The 26,764-nt window shown below is 36.8% G+C and overlaps 1 protein-coding gene across 4 annotated transcripts in view; it reads left to right on the forward strand.

Annotated features, from left to right (window-relative positions):
- Window positions 1–2,501: 2,501 nt before the first annotated feature.
- LOC587482 (neuron navigator 2) overlaps window positions 2,502–26,764 on the forward strand; it is a 37,813-nt gene continuing 13,550 nt past the window's right edge. The window contains exons 1-4 of one of the 4 annotated variants that reach the window (XM_030988083.1): window positions 2,502–3,680; window positions 16,070–16,304; window positions 25,751–25,890; window positions 26,325–26,345. In XM_030988083.1, the coding sequence (XP_030843943.1) occupies window positions 3,345–3,680; window positions 16,070–16,304; window positions 25,751–25,890; window positions 26,325–26,345 (732 nt within the window). In that variant the 5' untranslated portion in view covers window positions 2,502–3,344. Of the gene's footprint in view, window positions 3,681–15,209; window positions 15,745–16,069; window positions 16,305–25,750; window positions 25,891–26,324; window positions 26,346–26,764 lie in introns of those variants that run through there. The other 3 variants (XM_030988081.1, XM_030988085.1, XM_030988082.1) reach the window with 3 other exon arrangements.

The raw sequence follows: 26,764 nt of genomic DNA on the forward strand, positions 1-26,764 counted from the left end.
AGTGCTCATTAGCAGAGATTTTTGAGAGCTTTCCAGAGCAAAGATTGGTCACCACTCCCAAATATCTTTTTCTTTTGTTCATTGGTGAAGCACCTTTAATTCTCTCTGAGATTAAATTCATATCTTTTCTATTCTGTCCTTTGCACTCCGGGGGCTTTGTCACACATCTGTCATAATGTGTCAAAAAATGAATCTATTCCTTTGTGATTGAGTGGTGCAGCCGGCCAGCATATGGAATGATTTACCTATTATCATGTTTCTGATAGTTGCTACCAAATGTTTGAGCTTCTTGACAAATAAGGAATGTAGCAATTTGTGACAGGTTAATATTTTTGTTGAATCCCTCTTTGTCCAGGTTTGATGAGTATGACTATGCTAGCACACACTATTGTCAGTCATTTTATGAATGATCTGAATTCTTTTGATTAGCAACTTAAGTTCTTCGCACATTACCGTCTAGCTGTTTTGATATAATCATTTCTTGAAAACTTATTTAGGTCTTCATCAAGTCATGCTTGTGGAAGTATGTAATGGTAGAAAAAGTGTTGAACTCAAGACTTATTTCATGCCATGCTGAATTATATTGAAAAAAAAGGAAAAAGAAAAAGGAATGGATATGCATATGACAAGTGTAAACATAAATCCTTTTTTTTAAGACCATTCATGATTAATCTTTCTCAACAACAACAACAACAACAAAATAAAATTAGTAAAAGGGATTATTTATTGTCTCTGTGCATGGAACAATATTTATTTTGCACTCCAATTCATGACCAAGATTTATATATCATTATTTTGCTCGTTTCCTGTCCCATTTGTAATCCCCTTCTGACCTAGATTGAAAACGACAATGATTAACCACTGGCCATGCTCTACCCACACCAAATGAGATAATGGTCTCGATCCAACCAAACATTTCAATAATTGCCATTTTTCATCAACAACCTCATCAGTTTATTTTCAGCCCCCATAACAACTGAAGCCATCATCATCAAAATACGAAGAGGATATAGAGCAAAGATTCACCACATTGTTTTGTGGGTTTGTACAAAACTCAACTTAGCCCCCTTTCACTCCAGGACGCGATCATTGGTAGGGAACTTCTTTTATGGTGTAAATGGGACCATTGACGCGGCTTACAAATAGCAGCAAAGGTCTCAATGCCAATTTACACCAGGGTTCAATATTGCATTTGTTATAGTGAAATCATTATGTTAGGCCAAAGAAGTTGGCATGTTAAAGGTAGTTACTGTCTCTCAAATCACAAATAACGCTCAAAATAAGTGCCTCCAAATGATAATAGTTGCTTAGCAACATTCTAATGAATTATCAACATTTTCATTTATCTGTTTGGAATGTTTATGATACCCCTAACAACAGCATAGAGATATTAGGTTGGAAATATTTTGTGACGTGAGAGGAGTTTTGTTCTGTTCCGTGTCCTGGCTATTGTCATATTTTGTTCCCGCCATGTAGTGCATGGTCAGTCAAGCGGTGGCACTGTTGTACTTGCTAATGACGAAATGATCATGTGCCCTTTATCTCCCTGGAGGATAAATTATTATCATTTAGAGTTGTTTTGAAAAGTGCAATGGTTGTGGTTTTGTCTTGTTTTTTACTGATGTGTTGCCTTCATGATATAGATTGCATACACAGTGCACAGACAGAGATTTAAAGCACAGTCTACCCAAAATGGATTGACCAGGACACTGTGGCTTTCATCTAATTTATTATCAATATTTCCCCCCATCGCTATTTCAGGATCTCTCATGTTACAATCCTTGCAGGAAGTTTATTTTAGGATCTAGCAAACCTCAAATATGGAAACCAATCCTATAAATAGCTGATGAATAACAGACCAAACATTGCTCAGGATGTTTTCATTTACATTACACACTTTTTAATGTATTCACATGTATACCTAGGCTCTCACAGGAATGTGTGTCTTACAAAACGTTAACATCTCAAGATAATATAGTATGGTTCTCACATTCCTTGCATGTAGAAACTAGAAGATGAGCTTTAACCATGTATTTCTTTCACATCTCGATGAATAGCTAATGAATAAACATTAGCATAAAAGATTCTACTCATATTTTCTCTGGAGCCTACAATCTGAAACCATCTGTGAACTTGCCATTGATGTAGACCACAGGTATACTACACCCACTCACATATTGCACAAACTGCACCTCCAGATGGCCTTGAGTAAGTTACAATGAATGAAATATACATCACAATGAAATATTCATCATGTGGGCAGGGAAACTATTTCCTTCCTGTTGGTTTTAAGAGAAGCCCATTGAAACCAAAATCACCCTATACTTATTAAACCTCTAATGATATACAGTTCCAAATACTTCAGCATATTTTGCATCTTAATTTATTCGAAAGATGAAGTCAACATTTTGTGAGGCTATCAAGTGAATTCTGTTTTTGTTGGAAGTAAACACAGGAAATACTAATGAGGGGCCTCAAAAGTTGACATATCTGCAGCAAAATGTTAGACTTCAGTAGGCAGTAACAAAAGTTAAGCTTGTTTACAACTCTGGGTATTATGACATAGTAAAGAAAGGTGAGTTGATCGACAGTGACTTTTTTGTGCAAATGCTTTTGATTATTCTGACTTGCTGAAGTGCTACTGGAAGTAACGAACAAAGTGTTTTCTTCCACGTTGTGACTTTTCCACCATTACTTATTTGGACAGAGCATGAGCGTTACATGTTTTGCCACTGCGATTAAAGGGATAACATTTGGAGGTTCATCATTTGAGTAGGATGCCAATGTTTTGGATTGTTCTGTCTTTCCTGGAATACCTTTGTGGAATTTAGTGAAACCTATAATTCTCTTCTACAGTGAAAGTTTTACAGGAAAGTTTTACTGGACATTTGAAAAGTGAACTGAAATTTATGACAAAAAAGAAAAATAGCTGATCATAAATATAAGTGATTGTGGATTGAATTTTGAGTTGTTTGTACTTATGGAGTACTTGTTCAACTTTAAAGGAAGTTACCCATGTCAATAAATTTGTAGCAAAAATCATGAAAGAGTTACCATCAGCTGAACAGATATCATCTGCATTTGGTTTGGCGGTGATTAGACGCTGATTCTCAAGAAACAGGAATATCATGCAGCTTTGGAGATCATAATGTTGGACCAACAATAACACTTTTAACAATTGCAGTTGGAGAAGAAATGGTTTTCGGTTTAAATTTCAAATATTGATGAATAAAAAAAGATCTGGAATATCATCTATGTTGTGTCCAAGGAAAGGAAAACGAATCGGTTAATCTTGAAGACACCATACCTTCGCTTGAGTGAAGGATCACCAAGAGGGTCCAAGAATGGCCCCTATGGGTTCATCAGAGACACCCTCTAAGGTAACTCTTAATAACATGGTGTCATCACCTGGGCCTCAGCCCATCAGCATGGGCTCATCACAGATACCCACTATAACAGTAACCCTTGATGACATGGAGGTGTCGCCTCGCCCACGTCCCGTCAGCATGATGGACACCAGGCCCATCCCCCAGCTCAATCTGGTTGGGTGTCGCTACGAACCCTATGTCCCACCAGCTGGGGTCAGAGGGGGGCAGCACATACGAGAGCGGACTTGGTCTACCTGGTCCAGGCATAGTGTTCACTCTACCACTGGCCGTGTAGGGAGTCTGGGTGGAAGGGTGAGTATGTCTCTTGAAACCAACTTCATAACAGGGAGTTTAACATAGTGAAGCCTCAAGGTCTATCATAGACACTGTATTATTGATAAATCAGATATCTCACTTCATACTCTCTTAAAAAAAAAGAGTGAATTTTCACTCTATTTTCACTTTCTTGGGAATGACGTCCGTGATCACTTGTTTTAGGAGTGAAAATCGATTGATTTTAGAGTGCTCTATAAGAAGAAAAGAGTGAATGTTCACTCTATTTTCACTACATTTTCACTCTCCAGAGGAGTGACGTCCGTGATCACTCGGATTTGTTTGGAGAGTACACAGGAGAAATAGAGGCGACTGGTCAGACGCCAGGCAAGAGGCATTGTGAACATGAATGACATACTGCTCATAGGGGGTCTTTTGATCAAACATATTCTCATCTATGATTATTAGGAAGATGCAGCGATTGCAGTTATTTTTTTTTTAATGTCTTCCAAATGAAGCATGTTAACATCTATATGTAAGTTTGCAGTCATAAATTAGAGTACTTTATAATGTCACAATGTGCTTTCCGATTGGATGTTACAGAAGTGACGAAGGATTCTCCTGGCAAATCAGCAAGACATGTCTTGCTGTTGAAAATTTGGTTTTCTCTACAGAAACTATTATTACTTGCAGTCGTTGTTCCAAACTGTTTCTTCAAAATCCTTTTTCTTAAAGTGTAGAAGAGTATATTACCCATAACCCCCGCACCACCCCCCCCCCCCCTAAAAAGGGAATATTATACAATGCAATTATACATTTTGCTGGAAATTTAGGATTAAATATCTCTTTGGAGGAATGCTTAATCTTAGATCAGTCTGCATTTGATCCATGATTTCAAGGAATCGACTAAGGCTTGTACACCCCCCTGTTTATCAAACTGATTGTCATTTGACTACAAGATTTAATGCTTAGTGGCTGCCATACCTAGCTCAGGTTTCCAAATCCTTCTAAAGTCACCAGACCAGATATTATCAGGAGACAGAATGTGTGCCTTCGATCATCTTATAAAACTCAGAAACATGATCATAGGCCATGATTGGAAAAATATTCATATTGCAATCGTGACGGTCATTTACACAAAAAGCTATTGGTGAGGCTCCAACATCAGTTTTTGAACTGTATTAGAATCTCTATTTGTGTGCATGTAAACAACAATTCTAATGGTGGGTGATATCATCAATTCTCATCTAGTTTAAACGATTGTTTTGCTCTCTTGGAGATGGAAATTTGATTTAATTTTTTTTTTAAACCTAGAGTCAATACCCTCTTGCTCTCAACAGACCTGAAAGAAAATATGAAAAATATGTGTGTCAGTTTGCAAACATTGAACTTGTATGTATGCACATCCTGGCCCAAGAGACGCATGCATAAAGGATAAGGGGAAGTAGAATTTGGGATTAATCCCTTGAGAGAAAGATAAGAGATAATTATAAAATATTATAGTTCTCTACTTGTTTGACAGAAAACAGACACTGTAATGTCCGCTGTGAAGAGTAAATCATGGTGCTCCAGGGTACCATCAAGCTTTTATAAGCAGGGTTGATAGGCCATTAATAGTTGAATGATTGTGCTAGGGATGAAAAGCAAATTACTTTTTTTATGTGGGCATTGTAAAGTTCAGGGGTGAAAATACTGGAAGGGATTGTGACCCCAAATGCACTTTTATCTTTCATGCGGTCATCTCTCTGTCTCCTTTTCTCTCCCTTCTCAATCTGTTTGTCTCAATATCCCATTTCCTCTCTCTCTCTCTCTCTCTCTCTCTGTCTCTCTCTATATCTCTCTCTCTCTGTCTCTCTCTATATCTCTCTCTCTTTCTCTCTTTCTATATCTCTTCTCTCTCTCTTTCTCTCAATAAATCTGCTCATCTTGACTGTATGTACCCATATGTTCTTTTCAACCCGAATAACCCAACTCCATTACCTTAGAGGTTAGAGCAAAAAGGTGCTAAAATAGCACTTTTATGTAGAGGAGGTACGTGTGTCTTGATTGCACCACTTAATATAAACTAAAGGCTCATCTACTGACAGTAAGGTTAATTCCCTTCTCGCTCTCAACGAATGTATACTTTGTTCCAGTTATAAACCATATATTCTCATTTGTATCTGTCAAGCGCAAGAAGGGCGCAACTCTATATAGGTGAAAGGGTCTAAGTTCATGCCCTTTTGGCTCGCAACGGTTTGACCATGGACCTACTATTGGTCTATTATCTACCCGTCTGCAGAAAGAGGCATCCAATTTATAAGAGGGCTTAATACAGAAGATCCTTCAGATTCTCTTTCCTACTTTCAGATTGGAAATTCTTCTTGAGATCATCAATCATTAAGAGTAGTCTTCCATTCCAGACACCAGGCCTGAAAAGGCAGACAGTCAGGATGATTGACAAACAGCAAACAGAAATACAAGATATAATCAGCTGAGAGCCAGAAGGGTGTAATACCTGTCATTTATCACAGATTTTCTTCTTACTTTTGATTGAAATTCCTTTTGGGGATCATCCGTCATTAATAGTAGTCTAGTTTTGCAGACAGGATTGAAAAGGCACACATTGGCATGATTTCAAAGCTCATCTGAGCTTAGGGAATCTGTTCACCAGTTCAGTAACACTTACCCCTTTGACTACTGACTTCTCTTACTCCCAAAGGTGTAATACAGTAACCATTCAGTTCCCATGGGTCATGGGTTAAGAACATCTCTATTGAATGCAACATGATGATAGCATAATAATAGTAATGATGGTTTCTTGTGTAGTGCTCATACATCATGTTCATCATGCTGTGATGCTGGCTGGCCCTCCAGCGTAATGACCCTGTAGCCAAGCGTTTATCGGGTACCCATTTACATGTTCACCTGGGTGGAGAATAGTGAACATAAATCATTGTCTCTGCAAAGGGATGTCAGTGCCCCCCCCCCCCCCCAAAGAAAAAATAAATAAATAAATAAATAAAAATAATAAATAAATAAATAATAATAATAAATTAATAAATAAATAATAATAATAATAATAATTTTTAAAAAATATTTAGAATAAATAAATAAATAAATAAATAAATAAATGAATAAATTATTTATTTTAAAAAATACCCCCCAAAAATAGAAATGAATAAATAAATTTTAAAAAATCAATAAACAAACACACAAACAAACAAATAACAAAAAAAATAAAAAATAAATAAATAAATAAATAAAAAATGAAAAATAAAAGAGTACCCTAAGAGAGTTTGTGCTGGTCAGACTACACCTATCAACTGTGTGCCACAGAATGGACATTGCAGTAGGTATATCAACAGTGACATTTGAGTGAGAGAAAGTCTATAATATCTGATATCTCATCTTACTTCAGCCCAAGATTGGCAAGTATTGACAAACTCAGCTCAAACTTGATTAGATTGTGTGTGTCTGTCTGCCTGCTGAGAGCCAGATGGTCATTGAATCCATGTGATAGAATGAGAGTTAAAGCATGGACCTACTACAAGTAGGTCCATAGTTAATGGCCTTCTAGCTCTGAGGAATGTGACTTTGATGTTTTGATGGAGATGCATCCATTCCAGATAAGCATTGTGACTTCTGCATTGCACTATCCTCTGACAGAAAGGAGTGATGCACTCTATATATATCATCTGCTTTGAGACAGAGGGCTGGTGACTATAGAGTCAAAACCATGTAATCCTGTATAGTTCTCCTCAAAGGATGTCTTGGTATCTAGGGTAAATTGTATTGGAAATTGGAAATATATTCATATATTGTCTACTAGCTATTCTCAATTTGATTGTACTGCTTGTAGGTTTAATATATTTTGGAGTTTCTTTTCAATCTTTGATGTTATAAACAGTAGCTGTGATATTTACAAGAAGACTATTAGGAGTTGTTAAATAGCTGTACATTTCATGTAATGCATCATGAAATAACAATTATTTTTAATTTGTATCTGCACTTGCTATATACCATCGGTAAGATAAGATGGTTAGGACCATTATTCTTGGCTAAAAGCCAGGAAGGCATCTTTGACATGATGATATTACTCTCAACAAAAGTTATCCTGGATGACGCTGACCCTCCCTTCCCTAGTTAGCCCCCTCCCACTGATAATACAATCTAATTTACAAAGAAACATAGCAGCAAAACCACACTATACTACATGCTTTCACTTTGAATCTCAAACATTCTTCCTATATACAGTGCTTGTATTGAGACCTTGTTTATATTCCATTGGTTAACCCTCTGCCTACTATTACGGTATGGTTCCTGTATTAAAGCTTATAAAACAGGACCCTGGCCATCTGCAACCTTTTGAATATCAAGAAAATACACAGACAAAGGATTAAATAAAATATCTCTAAAGGGTTTGAAATCTCCATGGAATACCAGCAAGGAATTACAGCTCAATTTCCTCTCGTTCTAGAACCCAACTTGACCCAAATAACCTAGATAAAACATCAATAAAATATTGTCTATGACATTTAGACTGAACTATAATAGCCGCTAGCGATTGTCTGCATGAAATAATGCGTTTTTAAGCAACAACATAACAGAGTATTGTATAGTTACGAATGTAGTCTAATCCTTGCAAATATTTTTGGCAAGATCTTTTTTAGTAAGATACATTTAGAGAAAATTGATATTACTTGACAAAAATGGTACTTTTTATGACTGTACACTTCTCTTATTACTTCATATTTTACATATAAGCTTATTTTTTTTCATGACTTCTAATGTCAAGTAGTTTCAAATGATAATTTGATGAACTGTCTACTGGGAGCCTCTGAGCTATGTAACAAGTTACATCAGTTAGTAAAAACTATTGAAATCTTTGCATTTGAGTGGTTGTGACAAATTTGTTATAGACATTTTCTAAAAGAAATTTTTCATAGATAATAATTAAGTTTTGTGAAAGGGGCCTCAACGAAGGATAACTCTATGTAAGGTGCTCTCAGCTGATGAAATCAATGTTGCTCAGATTTTTTATGTTTTACCAATTACAGAACTATTGAAATGATCATAGCAAATAAATATCCACAGTCAGAACTCTTATTACATTCTGCTTTGAGTCTCTCATGATGTAACAGCTTCATTTCAACAGTTGTATCCCTGTTCATTCAGTACATCAATGTCTGTAGGCTCCCTGCTGTTTTGTCTTCAAAATAGAAAGTTATTTATGTCTCTCAAACATGTGCTTCATATTACAACATGTTACAAAACAACCCTGCTAACCCTATGGTATCACCATGAGAAACATCTGAGACAATGCTTGTGGACCTTTCATGTTATTTTCATAAAATGCACAATATGGTTGAAATTATAGGGCCTGATTGATGTAAAGCCAGAATTGTTTGCACACATGAAAACGCTTGCAAATTCTACAAGTGGTTCAAAATGGCAAAAGTTTCATTAGTCTCAAACTTTGGAATTCAGCTAGTTAGGACTATTGTCCAGAAAATAGTAGTAGTTTGAAGGACTGAGTGATAAGCATTATAAAGCATGCTACTGTAAGTTTATAGGAAATAATAACAACAGGTAATAACATATTTGATAGCTTTATTAATAAAGCCAACTGAGTGATAGAATTCTCATTTCATGATTTTATTACTTTAGCTGTAAACAAAAATACCACTTCCAGTTGAATAGATAGAATTATAGAAAGTCAACAGTGTTCAGTTAAAAGCAATTGTAGTCTATTTGATTGGCAGCTGAATCATTTATTATCAAGTCATGGATCAGTGATAACAGAGTTGTGGTATTTGTGGTCTATAGGATCATTTTTGTTTCCATTTATTAACCTCGTTATAGATAGACACAATTGTGTATTTGTTTTTTGCTCAGTGTTTGCGAATATTTTCTTTGCCAGGTCACACATTTGTATACAATAAATGAACTCATTATTCTGAACTCTAATGTTGGCTATATAACCAAATTATAATGTTGAGTAAATAAGTTGTCTGCTTTCTCTCTCTCTCTCTCTCTCTCTCTCTCTCTCTCTCTCTCTCTCTCTCATCCTCTCTGAGTGTTCATATTTCTTTGTATCTGTTTGTAGTTTACATGCAAATCATTATTTCTGTCTGTGGTTCTGTGTTTTTCATGGTAATCATAACCTACACCAGTCTATTTTGAGATTAAAAAGGTTGCTCCAAACTTTGACATGCAGTGCCTTTACCTCTCATTTTGCGGACAGGAGGTCGATGTTTTGTTTATTCTTTCTTTCTTTATTTTACTATTTTCCATCTTTACATGTGCATATATTTAGCTTTTTCTCTTTCAATCTGTTTTATCCATTGTTTGTTCACACATGCCTTGTTAGTACATCTTTTGCATTGCATTGCTAGTTATATTCTAGCATTGTCACTACATGGAAAACTGACATTCCACCCTGAAATTCCAGAGCAGATTAATGGAAAAAGCTTCTAGTCTATTGAACGAAACTAGCTACACATAAAAGGGACATAACTTGTTTGTTGATTGCTTTCAATCATCTTCCAAACAAACTGCACTATTCAATTTCCATTTTCTTGACAAGGTTTCGCATGAGTGTACGTGTGCAACCTATTGAAATGTATTTTACAAGGAATTTGTCATAAACATTTCGGATCAAGATACAGTAAACAAAAATATTTCCCATTACCAAACAACCCAATATTGATGTCCACACTTTCTCCCTTATCTCTACAGTGACAAGACCTTAAACCTTTGATATTGTTTAAGTCTGATGTAATTGAAGATTTTAATATACAACTTTGAACGTTATATTTTTTTATGTAATGAAACTATAAAAATGACCTCATAGAGTATTTATCTTTATTGAAAAGTAAAATATTATTGAATCTGTAAGGTCAAATTCACCCAGCCCTGTTATTTCTATATTTAGGGTTTATCAAATTATTTCAATTATTCTTGCTTCTTAGTCAAGCATTTAAGGTATTTGAGGTCATTTCATATCCATTAAATTATCATTGTTGATTGTGTAATATACTTGAAGCTTTAATTTGATTTTTCAATTATTTCATTTGTAGAGAGAAATTGTTGTTCCAGGATGCAATTTAATGAAGTGTATTCAGAATGAGTGGTAGGGAATATGATTCTGAGATATGAAAACGGTTGTGGAAGCCAGTTGCCATTTCTATTCCTATTTTCGGAGGCATTGGAGGGAATTTATCATTTCATAGTTAGTCCATTTCAATTAATATATCCACTGTCTTTCTTCTGCAAAATTCTAGCCAGGTTGAGTAAGTTGATGATTAACTACATAAATAAATAGATATAAACAGTAAGGTTTTTAATCATTAAAAAAACAATCAGAAATTGATGCTTTCTTGAATAAAAGCCATTTGTGCTGCACAAAGGAATGTACATGTATGGGACCACATACAACCACACATGTCACATGAAAGTGAATAGTGAGGAGACATTTCTTCTGCAAAGCTTACACATATTGTTCCACAGATCTTCACCAGAAACCAAGCTTCTCTTCAATAGACTATGAAAGGTGACTATGAAAGGTCACTGTTCCATTAGGGAGATTGATGTTGCTAGGCTTCTAATGCTATCCCTCACATCAAACCACATACACACAAAGCATGCTTAGGAATAAATAAGGCTCTCAGTTAGAAGAAGGATACATGTCATATAAGATGATGAAAATGTATCATTAAATGATATTTATAATTACTTAGCATAATGGAAGGGATATAGAAAAAAGATGTAAGAAAATCTTTAAAACAGGGAAACATTCTAATTTTGTTAAATTTAAGGTCCCTAATAATGAATAATCTCCCATTTCAAATCGTGCAGAGAGACATAGGGCCTGTCTTGTACACAACATTGCTGTTCTACCCCTCTACAACAATTCTTATGAAAGAACAGACATATATTCTGATTGAGGGATATGTATGAATGCATATTAGCCATGATATTGATATATCTGGAGCACTTTCACAATTCTGGACGATTCATGTGAGGAAAATTGATATTCACTTAATTATGTCAGGTTACCATGAAGGGTTTCGACCCCTTCGTTATCTTGAGTAGATGTTGGTCACACAAATATACTAAAGATATTATGGGTGCTAAACTGAACTGTATGTAGTGAGTGCATTGGGTCTATGTTAAGTAGTGTTAGTTAATGCCATTCTGGCTCTTAGCAAACTTGAAAGGAAATATCAGCACAGTAAGTGCGTGGTTTGGAAGTCATGTTGAAACGGGCCTCCATTGCATGCACACTACAACAAATATGACTTCTGCAAATTGTCAAGAACTTAAAAAGAACTGAAAAGAGCATTTTGGTTTAAGGCCCAAGTTGGTAATTTTCATGTAGGAGGATTCATGGTACTGGTATGAAGGTCTTATGGAGCTCTCACACTCTGCCGTGTAGGCCTACCGTCCACCTGCCGGGCTATTAAAAAAAAAACAGAGTCCAGAACGTTGGGTTTTGAGCGAACTTGTCCCCGGCCGCAAAAAAAAATTCATAAAATTAATCTTTTCACCATTTCGTTGCCATCTTCTGACCGTTCTCACCGGTCGCATACCGGGTGTTGAACGTGCTTCTACCGTCTTCACCGCCCAGATTGACTTTTGTTGAAAATTTTGGCCGTTTCCATACCGGGTCTCGAACGTGTGCACCGGGTTTGTAGCAGCCACCTACCAGTCACTTAGCGTCCCCTCAGCGCTCCGAGCGTCCTGTGAGCGAGTCCCCGGACTGCTGACGTTCATGACACGTTCACAACCCGCTTACAACCCGTTGCAGACGGTGGATTTTTTTTTTTGCCCGTTCATCACCGTTCTGTAACGGGTTATGAGCGTGTTGTGAACGTGTTCATACAGTGTGACCGTTTTCATAACGTATTCATACCGTCCTCATACCGTTCAACACCGTCCTATTGCCGCTTACTTGCGGCCGGTGCCAGCCGGCCAAAGTTTTGAACATGCCCAAAACTTTCGCCGGGTCCCACCGGGTGTAAATAGGCGCCAACGCCCTATTAACGTGTTGCCCGCTTTGATAACGAACCACCGTGTGCCCTCGCCGTTCTCCACCGTCCGCAGACATTTTCGCGCACGGTGGCACACGGTAGGCCTACACGGCAGAGTGTGAGAGTCACTTTAGAAATGTATTTGCCACCATTCTCACCCCCTGTGGTATAGTGTGTGTGTGTTTATGTGGGGTAGGGGGTGTTTCTACTTGCAGTCACTCTGCTACTGAGCTAGGTCTATATCATATTATATGTTGAGAGCCAGAAACGCATTAACATTGTGTTTACAATAATAGTTCCCTTCTGCCTGCCTCGTATTCAATTTAGCAGTTGCTGAAAAGGCATTGGAATGCGATTCTCTTTCTCAAAGCACTTATAAACCCATTTAAAGTCTCAAGTCTTTAGTCAGACTTTGAAATGAATGAAGGTGAATTTACTTGAATGGGTTAAAAATACATATACCCTCTCCCAGGGGTGTATGAATGCCCCCCTTTAGATTTACATTGAGCATTATACAGTCAATCTGGGCTTCTCGTTCTTTATTGATAGTTTGTATTTGTGTAGCTATGGATAAGGGCTGGGTGTGTATTTCAGTGAAACCTAAAAAACATCCTTAAGAGGAGTTATAAAAGTGATTGATATACATAGGGCTTTGGATTGACAATGCTGCCCTTCTTCATCTTAACTTTAATTACCGGTAGAAAGTAGAATGAAATCATCCTAGATTATTCCAAACTGATTGATCATCTCCGTGGTGACACTATATTTGTTTGTTTGCGAAGCTTTTGAAATGTTTGTCTTGCCAGATGTAGTAAATTTTCTTGTGATATTTCATCATAAAAATAAAAGTAGAAAGTTTGTGTGGATTATGTAATGTTATCTAATATATTTCTGCATGTAAGTACATAAATGCAATCAATATCTTCAAAGAAATATGTAAGCTATCTTATTCTCTCTTTAGTTTTACAAGGAATCTTCTTCAAAGTTAGGAGTTATAAAGGGAAGAGGAATCCTAACTAAGCAGAAAGTGGTATAAACCACAGGCCGCATCCATCTTTGTTCAAAAGACTTTCTATTCTGGATGCTGAACTCTTTTAAGTTGAAATGTCAATGTTTTCTTACCATTGTATAGCATTGTGACATCACAACAGTTATCTGAAGTCTCGGTGTGCTAATAGGTTCTTATTTAAGCGATGACGTAGATATTTGTAAAGGATTCGGCAGAGACTAAATAAAATTATTTTTGAGGTCATGAACTGAGGTTGTTGTGTATGTTTACTGCCCTAAAACTTGTTTAAATTTGACAACGGTTCTGTACATTGTGCAACATTTATATTTTAAGTCATGTTAGTTGTACATGACATATATAGACGATGAGAGGCCGAGCTAGTGACTTATACATGTGAAGATGTTTTGATTTTAATAATATCACTGTCTTGAAAGCAAGAGTAGTGTTAAGTATCATCTACCATTTTGTGTATGCCAAAGAAAACCCTTAACCCTATAGTCCAGATTATAGAGTTCTAGACCAGCCCTATAACAGGTCCTGTCATATTGATTAGGTCCTGGCATATTGATTAGGTCCTGTCCTATTGTCTTGTTTTCTGAGGAACAGTTATCCACCGAATGGATATCGCGGCTTTTAATTGGTATTGATCCAAGACTCACTGGCTTATCTTTACATCATTGGACAACAGTGTTGTTAGGTATGAACTTGATCGATCAATATCTGTCTTGTATAAGGGCTGTTCTATACATGAAAAGCAAGCAAGAGCCAGTCATCTCTTGGCTTCATATAGAAGATGGGACACAGGGCCTTCAGGTAATCTTTTACTCAGTTTAATTGAAATGTTACATAGAGATGTGTATTGCCTATCCCATGCTGTTTTCTTCATCTCTACTTATTTGTTTGTACCGGTAGTGTCCTCTTGACTCATATGGGAGGTAATAAACATTGATACATAATTTGACCAGCAGATAGTATACCCTCTTGCTTTTGCCCTGCCTATATGTTTTTACCCATATACCATAATGATGTGGGCCTACATCTATTTTTCTCACTTTCTATCCCTATCTCTCTTACTCTGCTTTTCATTTCAGCATTTTCGTCAACACCTACATGCAAAGTTGAATGAATCAAGCCATAACATACTGGCCTATACTATACTATAGACGTACACAAGACAACACTGTTTACAATGTTTCATCCCCTCCTTATCCTACAATGAATTGATTGTCACTTAATCCATCAGGAAGGGATTATTCTGACCCAGCAATCCTAAGAGGGATCGGAGCATGAAAGAGGGGCAAGAGCTTAAGCCCCTCCCCACCTCCCACAGGTGTATGTGATGAATAGAATGCACCCACAGAAGCTCACTTGTCACAGGAGATTTATATGGGTGCGCTGTCCAAAAGAGCCAATAGAGATTGAATAGAAGTCAAAGAGGGGTAATATATAGGAGGAGTGGCAGAGGGGTAATACCACTGGTAATAGAACATTGGGGTGACGGGTCAGTTAGTCAGGGGGCTCATGCTGTGTGTGGTTTGAAACTTGGTCCTGGCTACACCTAAACAAACAGTTTGAACTTGACGATCACTGGATATATCCATTGCTACATAATGTGCATCAACTCCAGACTGTGATAAATGTATCCGACCTGCATGCTCACCTTGTCTTTGTGCTTTAGAGTTCTTTGCCTCCTCACAGTTCTACCAAAGAGTTCCTTGGCTCTACATTGGAATGAATAATATGTTGTTCTTCGAGGAAAATGCGTCCTAATTGGAGCAATATTCATATACCAGTTGGAAGCAAGTCATTTAAAACCAGGATCTCCTAGCATCTCTTGGAGCTACTTGAACAAGTTTGTGCATAAGTCACGATCAACCAGAGGGAGTTTTATATTTCATGGACTAGAATATTTCATATTTTCCTCCACTATTCTTGTTGGAATTTGCTGCAAAAAGGAACATTGTACTGCAGGCCGTATCTCATAGTTCCAGGATCCTCTACCGGTATGTCATCAGTAATGATGACCAGGAGACCGGTCTCTGTTCCGTATGGAGGATACAGGCCTTATTATCATCCAGAGGTAGTTCAAGTTTGTTCAAGTTTGGCGAACGCTCAGTATTCTTTGCTTGTATTGTCTATTTGAGACCAGAAGGGTGTCACCTAACTCTCAGATAAAGCCCTTCTCACTCTCAACAGATAAATAATCCTATCAGTTTTTCCTTAGGGCAACATTTTTCTTCCATTAAAAAAAAAAAAAAAAATCATTTTCCATCTGGTGCTGCCCGTTTCATCTTACTCTGGAGTTTTCATTTGGATATCATGACATTACATCAGATATGACTAGGATATTAGAATTCATTTGTTCTTAATTAACACATTTTTATTTCTTTTGCTTTCTTGTTTAGGCCCATGTGGTGGCAGCCTTTGAGCAGAGTCTGTCCAACATGACCAACCGGTTACAGCGCTTGACCTCTACAGCTGACCAGAAGGACGGTGAGCTCCAGGACTTACGAGAGAAGATAGAACAGCTCAAGGTTGCTCACATCACCAACACTCAGGGACTACTCTCCAATGGCTTGTCCAATGGAGCACTAAACGGTCAGAAGAAATCCAGTGGCAACCTAACAAGGGAAAATACAGGTCAGTTCACATATATTCATTGTTTTTCATTTATTTCAACAAGGATAATAACTTTTTGCTCTTGGTAACAGAATGTCACTTTACTCCTCTAGTAAGCATTGGCAAATTGTATCCCATTTAAATGGTACGGGTTAATAATGTCCTACTGGCTCTTAATCTTAGGAGACAAATTAGATTTGAAACCATCCTACGAGATGACATGGTCTAGCTTAGCATTGCCTTGACATGAGCATCTTGTGTAGTCAATCTGTTTTTGTTTGTGGTTCTCTAGTGACTCCCATTTTAGGAAGTCCTTTGTCAATATTTGCCCCCCAAAACAAACTTAGCAACAACTTGAAGAGGACACCTGCTCATGCGAAACAATAAGTTGTGGTCTTCCAAGAGGTCCCCTATTCAACAATGAATGACCAGCAGCAAGAAGGCCAGTATCAGAAGGGTCATTTCCATGAACCCAAACAAGCTTGAGGCTGTGATATAAAACAAATCCTTGAATATACCTTGAATACCAAAGCTTCTGGAAGAAAGCCGTCTCCAGCTGCCAAGCTTCCAGGTCTAACTTCAAGCTATATACAGACAGTATGTCATAGTTTGAGAGCATCTTTACTAACAATTTAATGCAAAGGTTGACCATAATAGTCTGCTAACAGTGGCTCACAAACACAAAAGGTGTTTCACAAAGACTAAGATTGACTTTAAGTTAGACTTACCTATGGCAGGCCGTTCATGCCACTGTTTGCTCTCACCATTTACTGGTATTGGTGTCTCATTTCATGTTTTTAATAATTTATTATTGAAGGAAAAAATACTATCTAAAGATCATAATGGTGAGAGCAAACAGTGGCATGAACGGCCTGCCATAGTTAAGTCAAACTTAAAGTCAATCTTAGTCTTTGTGAAACACCCTCCTTGTCTCTTTCTTCAAGCTCTTTATGAAGTCATCCAAAATGCAGTTAGGGTTAGCTCTTTGTTCTAGAGTGGTAAACATTGACATTAGGATGTGAATATTCATTAGGATATGAATATTCATTAGAAGTACGTTGTCAAGGAAAACTTATTAAAAAATCCCAGCTTATCATGTACATGTACTTAAAGCACAAAGGTTGCTGGGATTAGTGAAAAGGACATGTTGTCGGAGTAATGATTGTAAGAGAGAGAGGTCATTGTGATTGTTAAAACTAAAAGGTCATTATATAGTATAACTGCTGAAGGGGTGAATTCTTATATTCATTCATGTTGTACAGAAATGTAGGCATGTTGATTTGGTTGATAGGTATGTTTTTATGCCTCCGCCACCGAAGGTGGTGCCGGAGGCATCATGTTTTCGGGTTGTCCGTCCGTACGTCCGTACGTCCGTCCCGTTTGACCGTTATCACAATATCTCAAGAACCATTTAAGATTTAAACTTAAGACTCGGGAATAGTATTAATCACCATAGGAAGACGATCTGATTAGATTTTGGAGTACGTAGGTCAAAGGTCACAGGTCACAGAGGTCAACTTATGAAATTCCTTGTATTGAGTTTGTTAGCGCGATATCTCAAGAACCATTTGAGATTTAAACTTCAAACTTAAGGATAGTATGTATCACCATAGGAAGACGATCTGATTAGATTTTGGAGCACGTATGTCAAAGGTCAAGGGTCACAGAGGTCAACTTATGAAATTCCATACATTGAGATTGTTATCATGATATCTCAAGAACCACTGGAGATTTAAACTTCAAACTTAGTGATAGTGTGTATCACTATAGGAAAACAATCTGATTACATTTTGGAGCACGTAGGTCAAAGGTCAAGGGTCATAGAGGTCAACTTATGAAATTCCATACATTGAGATTGTTATCATGATATCTCAAGAACCACTGGAGATGTAAAAACTTCAAACTTAAGGATAGTATGTATCACCATAGGAAGACGATCTGATTAGATTTTGGAGCATGTAGGTCAAAGGTCAAGGGTCACAGAGGTCAACTTATGAAATTCCATACATTGAGATTGTTATCATAATATCTCAAGAACCAATGGAGATTTAAACTTCAAACTTAATGATAGTGTGTATGACCATAGGAAGACAATCTGATTAGATTTTGGAGCACGTAGGTCAAAGGTCAAGGGTCACAGAGGTCAACTTATGAAATTCCATACATTGAGATCGTTATCGCGATATCTCAAGAACCACTGGAGAATTTTCACTTCAAACTTAATGATAGTATGTATCACCATATCATAATATCTCAAGAACCACTGGAGATTTAAACTTCAAACTTAATGATAGTGTGTATCACCATAGGAAGACAATCTGATTAGATTTTGGAGCACGTAGGTCAAAGGTCAAGGGTCACAGAGGTCAACTTATGAAATTCCATACATTGAGATTGTTATCATGATATCTCAAGAACCACTGGAGATTTAAACTCCAAACTTGTTTAAATTGCTCTATGGCGGAGGCATCATTTTCGACTGCGCGCAGTCAAAATTCCATCTAGTTTTTTTTACTATAACTGCTAAAGAAGAGAATTCAAGAATCATTAAGTTTGTACTTCAGACATGATTTGAAGTCATTTTGCATTTGAAAGTGAACAAACCATTTGATTGGATACACAAATATATATTATACTGAGAGCCAGAGGGTTATAAACTCACATACTTTTGTACAAACTTATTGTCCTTCTTTCTCTCAACTGAAGGAGACGAGTTAATAAGATCCACTTTAGTGTAGACCTGTCTGGCTCATAGACGGACAATAAAATGTAGTGCAAATTACAAATGTGCATGCAAATGGACAAGGACTTTTCATTAAACTGTTACCCCTTTGACAAGATTATAGTGGTTGTCATAATTGATTACGTCTTCAGTTAAGTAGATAGACATGGAGGATTTGAAACAGACAGGCATAATATCGTAATCTGCTTCCTGGCTAAAGAAGAATTAAACCCGGAAATTGGAATCCATTATGAAAGACGGAGGAGGACTTAATATCCTCTCAACTTGAAGAATGGAACCAGAAATTTGAAGTTTTGTCTGTTAGGAGCCAGAAGGTCGTTAATTCATTTTACATATACTAGACACCAAGCTGGCTACAAACAGACAATACAGTATGTGTACGAGAGAGGTATTAGTTTCTTCTTAATTGGCTAATTACTATTGAAACCAATGTGGTATTAAGCTGGCTATTAGTTTTAAAAGAATGAAACTAGAAATTGGAAATTGCTTTGTATGAAGGAGGATGACTTGTAATCCTCTTGATTGTGAGAATTAATGAGATGACTGTCTTTATGACCCTTTCCATTCCATTAATCTCTCTCACTCCCTCTCCCCCCTCCCCCCTTCCTCTCCCTCCTATCCACTATCTTTCTCTCCCTCCTTCCTCCCCTCTCTCCCTTCCCTTCCCCCCCCCCCCCCCTCTCTCTCTCTCTCTCTCTCTCTCTCTCGTTCCATCCTACTGCACTTGACAATGTAAAATTCATGTCTTCTAAGTGATTAAGATCCGTATCAGGGCCCCATCAGTTTTTGTTAGACCCCTAGATCAGCATGTAGGGGCTAGCTGGCGGCTGTACATGTATTTGTTGCATCAGAGATCTAGTACTGGCTGAAGAGGGAAGTAATTGATAATTAGAGTGGCTCTGTGGATTTTAATTAGAGGTGATCTATTGTATTAAATGTTCAAGTGGTATTAGTTGAATTACCCTATCAGCTGCTTATAGTGTTAGATATATATGTCATTGCCAACGTTGGTGCCACCATGTGTCTTCTCTAGATTAGTGAAGACCTATAACAGGTTTAATTGTTTATTTTTATTTGGGAATGCATGTGTCGTTGTGTGAAAGTAAAGAGATTTAATTAAGCAGAAGTACTTAAATCTAATATATAAACTGTAACGGGATGAATTACATGTAACCTTATTTGTGCAGGTAAACAATTTAGAAAGCAATTTTTTTCATAACATTCACAACCAAGTTTTACCTGAAGACAATATATCCTTACTTTTGTAAGATATGTGTGTATCTTTTTCCAACAAAGGATGTGCATATAATCTAAAAACAAGCCATTTAGAGCATTTTACTTGTTCATCATACGTTTGCCTTTTTTTGGATATTTTTAAGCAACATTAGTAATACTATTTCAAGACAGAGCTGGAACACCAAACAAAGAAATACCTCAAAAGAAATTTGAACACTAGTCTGATTTAGTTAACCTTTCCAAAGTGAGCAGTCTTGATTGATTAAAGGGTTAATTTATGACCAGGGGGTTCTGAGACCCCATGAACTTTCAAAACACCCTCACATGCTCACCTCTATGCACCCCTACAGGGTGTGCCCTTACCCCCTTTATACCATGCCCTACCCTACTGGGGTGTCTGCCCTTAACCCCTTTGTGTACTATGCTCACCCCTACAGGGGTGTGCCCTTACCCCCTTTATACCATGCCCACCCCTACAGGGGTGTCTGCCCTTACCCCCTTTGTACCATGCTCACCTCTACATGGGTGACTCATGGGGATTCATGTTGCCTTGCTTTGTAAAGCTTCATGGTACAACCAAAAGATTAGCCCATTATTGTCTTAGTCTGACTTTCTAGGCCTGCAATGATTATACAACACATGCTCCAGAGGCAATTCCTCTGCAATCCATTGCTGACTTATACTGCGTATACCATGGATCTCCATGCTTATACACCAACCAAATTCTCAGCTTCGTCCCCTGACCCAACACAACACTAAAGCCAAATTAAAAAAAAAAAATGTTTAGCGTCCTTCTTTTTTGAAAAATAGGAAGGAGAAGGGCCTTTTTTTTTCTTCCTTTTTTTCAAAATGGCTGCTCAAAATGGCCGCTCGTACATTTTCCCTGACAGTCGGGCTATTTTTCAAGATGGCCGCCGACATTTAAAAAAAAAAAAAAAAAAATAAATCAGAAATTGATCCGTTTTAGCAATTAGTTTACTTGAGTTTCATGTGTACACATCAAAGGGAAACTAGTACAAATCTTACAGGGAATTCATATGACGTACATGCCTAAATTTAGCAGTATTGTGATTGGGTTAAATATTATGCATGGTAAGGTTTAGGGTGATATTAAAGTTTTTGAAAGTTCAGAGAACGGACCAAAGATGAAGACTACCATTATTTACAGGGGTGCAACATTGCACCCTATGTATGAGTCATCAGTCAATGCCTGGTAGAGGGCAACTTTTGCACCCCTCTTTTGGTGTTGTTTTGGGATCACCAGGTCCCTGGTAATTTGTGATGTTGTCAAGAGTTGACATTCTGAAATGCAGAACTTGCTGAGAATGTAAGTTTCTTCTGATCATGAACCTGAATGGCCATTTTGACGCCAAGAGTTACAACAACTAACATCATGCTTTGGTAAATATGTTGATCTCTTTTACTAGTTCTGTTACAGTTTCATTTATCTGCAGTCACATGTACCAGGCATTTAATAATACTGATTAGGTATTGTTTGCTTAGAGGGCGCAAGTAGCTACTAGTAATGTAGTGGGACTCTAAGACCTGGTTTTGTTTCAAAAGGACTGGTAAAGAATTGGATATATTTGAACATTTATCATCAAAGAATTATGAACATTTCTTGAATATTGCTTGAAATGTGATTTATTATGCAATTAACTTTTCAAGGAGATAGTCTCCATTGAAACAGAAATGTGCATTGAATATGTTAAATAAATTCATTTATTTAATTCATTAAAGAAAATTGAAATAATTATGTTCTCAGCAATTACAGAAATCTTAAATGTCATAACATTAAATTGCTATATTCATTTGACTTTTACATTATTCTTATTTTTTTGACATATTGTAGGTCCTTGACAAGTAATAATAATAATAATAATAATGATAATAATACTCAGTTTTTATATAGCGCTTATTAGAATCACTAAGCGCTTCCAAACTTGGAGATTATTACCCCTGCTTTAGCTGTGCTGCCATTGCGGCGCTCTAAGTAATAACAAATATGGATTGGTTTATCAATCAAAATATGAAATCATTCTCTCTCTCTCTCTCTCTCTCTTTCTCTTTCTTTCTCTCTCTCTCCCCCTCCCCCTTTCCTCTCTCTATCTCTCTCTCTCTCTTCCTTTCTCTCTCTCTCTCCCCCTCCCCCTTTCCTCTCTCTCTCTCTCTCTCTCTCTCTTCCTTTCTCTCTCTCTCTCTCTCTCCCCCTCCCCTCCCCCTTTCCTCTCTCCCCATCTCTCTCTTCACTTCACTCTTTCCCTCTCAATCTCCTCCACCCCTCCTCTCTTTTTTCCTTTTTTTTTCTCTCCCCATTCTTCCTCTGAAAGATAAAAGCTAAGATGAAAGAAACAACACTGGTACAAGTAGCTTTGTAACTGTCTAGCGGTGTAAAACCCCAAAACAAGCTTTGCTGAATGCCAGAAGGGCGTTAAGTCATACCCTTTAATAGTTCTTACCCTTCTAAGTTCTAGCTCTCAGTAGATCCTAACACAGCTAGCTCAAAGGTGAACTGCACAATAGTGGCTGTGCAAGCTTGCCCTATTTTCACCTTTGTTTATATTTGATGTTTAATTATTGTCTACTCGCCGGCTCTGTTCCAACATTGGATATTGAGCTTTGACTAACCGTTGAAAGTGCAGTCATTGTATGGCTAGTGAATACACGTACAATCAATGGAGCCTTGAGTGTGGTGTTTCATCATCATTCTCCATAGATCAGCTTATTACCAATCCTCTTTCGAGTTAGGGTTTAGAGATCATGTCATGTGTCTCAGAGAATTCTTGAACTCTGGAATGGTTCCTCATAATTGATGAATGTAACCATAGATTTACATTGCCAGGTTTTATACTAGGATTAATGGTATGTAAGACTATTCTTTGCTCTGCGTGTAGAAACTCTATAGCCAACTGTTTGTGTTGTTGACTGCAGTCATGAAATCTTCAAGTTTTTGCCAAGGATCAAGCAGTAGTACTATGGCTTGGATGTATTACAAGAAATATATCGGCATATAAGAAAATGTTTCTGTGGTATAGTGAGAGATGATCAGAGATCATTGGATTGATACAGTATAGCTGGCAGATAGTGTGGCTATATATGAAGTATGGCAGAAGTGGCACTTAAGGAATTTGGTTTTGCAGTATTTTAGTGGACTTCCAAGCGCTTTAGTATCATGTATAAAACATTGGTAAGTGGAGCCTCGATCGTATCCTATTGAAAGTACTTTGATTGCTTGAATATGAGTGGATATTCATCAGAATTATGGCAAGATTATTCAGCTTATTTATAAACCAAAATCATGTCTTATTATACTGTCTGTCGAAAGCCAGCAGGGCATAATTAATTGACATTATTTTTTCATAAAGTATCTGAGTAAATGCCCTTAAGTCTCTCAACATAAGAATGTCCTTACAAAAAAGTACCATGGTTACCATGTTTTTTTTGGTGCAAATTACCATCCACCATGGTTACCATGGTTATCATGGTACCAAAACAATGAAATACATTGTTTGATGACCCAATGTATTTCATTGTTTTGGTACCATGATAACCATGGTTACCATGGTGGATGGCAATTTGGACAAAAGTACCATGGTTACCATGGTACTTTTTGTAAGGGTGTAAATCCAAGTATTTTCTTAAAGTCATGTAATTTAGTAATTTTAAGACTTGGAGACAGCATTTTATACATTCACAACTCACTAGAAAATGTCTTCACATAATCTGCTAATCTGCTAATGTCATAACCGATTTCTCTCAGAACTTAATAAAAATGATTGTCTGCCGAATAATTTGAGTGCCGATCTAAATTCTAAACCTCATCATATCTCACGTCATATAGCACGTCATATAGCAGGGTTATATTAGGTAACTCATGATATCTAATGCCTGACCTACTGTGAATTCTAGTCCCATGCATAATGCTTTGTGTCGGTAGAGCTAGGTGGTGAATTTGTAATGAGAGCAAACAGCTTGCGCAAGTGGGCATGCATGAATTTATGAGCAGCGCGCGGCAGAAAGAGATATGATATGAATAGTTGATTTGGAGTTTTAAAGAGATGGATAATGTATGCCGTATACTCTTTTGAGAGCACGATGGCTTCTGGCTCTCTATCAGCAGACCATGCATGGCATCCAGACACACATATACTGTATGTTTGGAGTCTGAGGTGGGTTATTGATGTAGACAAATGCCCATGTACACTGTACCTGTTACAGCTCATTTTATGTACGTTAATTAATTGTAAACAAAGAAAAAGAAAAGTGAGTCGGTCACTCAATAGTGTCTGACAGTTAGGTCTAGCAAGTCAACAGGTTTCCTTGCATAATTTGAATATTAAGACACTGCTAGTTTACGTTTAAATTTCATAGAGAGGACATACGTGAGATATTTATAATTCCTGCAAAGTTCTACAGAATTTGATGTCGGCTGCAAAAGGGATACACTACGTTTAATGTCCTTGTGGCTCCAAACAGGCAATACAATATAACCTATAAACACATATTAACAAAAGATAGGAGAGATCATGTAATATAGAATAGACTCTCAAAAACATCTCTCGGATTCAAGGAAAGAAAAATTGAATGGCCTGGTACTGGAGAGGTAGGGAGATTAAATGTCTTGTAATGACTTTTTAGAAGGTTTCTTTACCCGGACATGCATGCACATACCCTTCATTATAGTCAAGGGAGAAGGAAACCATTTTGGTATTCACCGCCACGCTTTGTAACCGAGGCCTCGGCTCAATGTTTACGATCGGGGAATTCAATATGAGTGCGAGGATACGGCTTGTATGTCTCGTAATTACCTCCTCTTAAAAGGAAAAATATTGGATGGCTTGAAAATGTACTTTTGCCTTTCCTGGATCTCTTTGTGTTGTTTATGTATATCTGTAAGTCTCTCATTGTTCCGTTACATTGAGAGGTTACTAACATTACATGGTTAAAAGGTTACCAAAGTGATGCCTGGATGAAGTGATGCAGTTGTTCCATATTATCATATAGAAAGTTTAACTATTGGATTCCTTTTTTTCCCCTTGATCTCATTCTGTTTTAATTTGTTTGCTTCTTTGTTTTTGTTTGTTATTATCTGCTCCCTTTTTTCAGATAATATTTTGTTATCCACAGATTTATATTGGATTGAAATGGAATATTATTTACGGCACTATATTTGTCTACACACTATTTACCGTATGTGCAGTGTGTTCTATTTTTCTTGTAATTTTATATCAATCATCATATATATCATTTTTCATGCTCAGACAGTATTGAAAAGTCTCACATACTCTATCAAATTAAGAATATCAGTTTGTATGATCAAAAACTTTTAAAAAAAGAACAGTACGTTGTTTCCAATCACACAAGTAATCAGAATAAAGTATATTTTCACCTCTTCATTGTGAACAAAATCATGCTTAATGTAAAGAAAGTTACAGAATAAACAAAACTAATGTTTTTTCTAATAATCTTTTATTTTGTTTTGTTTCAGGTTCTGAACGTCGTATGACCCGGCAGATGTCAACTGATTCTATGTCCTCATTGGCCAGTATGACAAGCATGTCTAGCGTAGGCTCAGCCGTTACTGACACAGAGATGCTAGAATCAAAGAAAAAAAAGAAGAAAAACTGGGTAAGTTTTCACCAATGATCTGCCAGTTTCTTACTTACAGGAAAAGTCCATTGAGTTGGACGAAACAAAAACATAAAAATGAGTGACACTGATCAGTGTTTGAGGAAAAAATTAAGATGCCAAAGTTTGATGAAACTTGATTATATATATTATTGTGCATGTTGAATCAAAATGGTTAAAACAGATCGATAGCGAAGTTTTCTTCGAAATTTATTTTAGGATTTGAATAAATCTATAATATGTGCAAGTCAATTTTTTTCTTCCTGATGTACTTCATATAAATTTGAATATATACCTGTAAAGGTTCCATGATTGATTATGTAGACATGGCTTAAATCAAAATTAATTTATCTTATAAGAAATAATTAAATTACTGAAGTCAGGAATGAATCTAAACTTATAAAATTTCATGTTTGTCCTCCTACCTTTTAAAGACGTCCTCATCAGGTGATAAGGTAATGAGTCAACTTGTAATCATGCTTTTGGTTTTTCCTTATTTATTGAAATGTGCATGTCGTTTCTAAACTTGATTTGTAGTTTAATATTAACCCTGGTTGGGTTTTAGGCTATATAGTTTGACTTTCCCATATTTTTGTTTGTTTGTTTATTTTTGTGTTCTATAGTTTGTCTGTTTGGAGCCTGCAAGGTTTTATCTCATATCGATTTGATAAGAGTTCTGTCTTTCTAGCTTTTAACAGACGAGTGTTTTTTCTTCTCCTTCTTTATTCATAGTATTCTGTATTGATTACCTGCCAACACACATACATGTATGCTAGAACCACAATTTATTGTGTGTTTCTTGAGTTTTTGCATTAGTTCCATTTATTGTATTTAGCCATTTGATTTAACACTACTAGATTTGACAATATGACAA

The sequence above is a fragment of the Strongylocentrotus purpuratus genome, unplaced genomic scaffold (assembly GCF_000002235.5).
Source record: "Strongylocentrotus purpuratus isolate Spur 01 unplaced genomic scaffold, Spur_5.0 spur5_scaffold_17, whole genome shotgun sequence".
NCBI classification, from domain to species: Eukaryota; Metazoa; Echinodermata; class Echinoidea; order Camarodonta; family Strongylocentrotidae; genus Strongylocentrotus; species Strongylocentrotus purpuratus.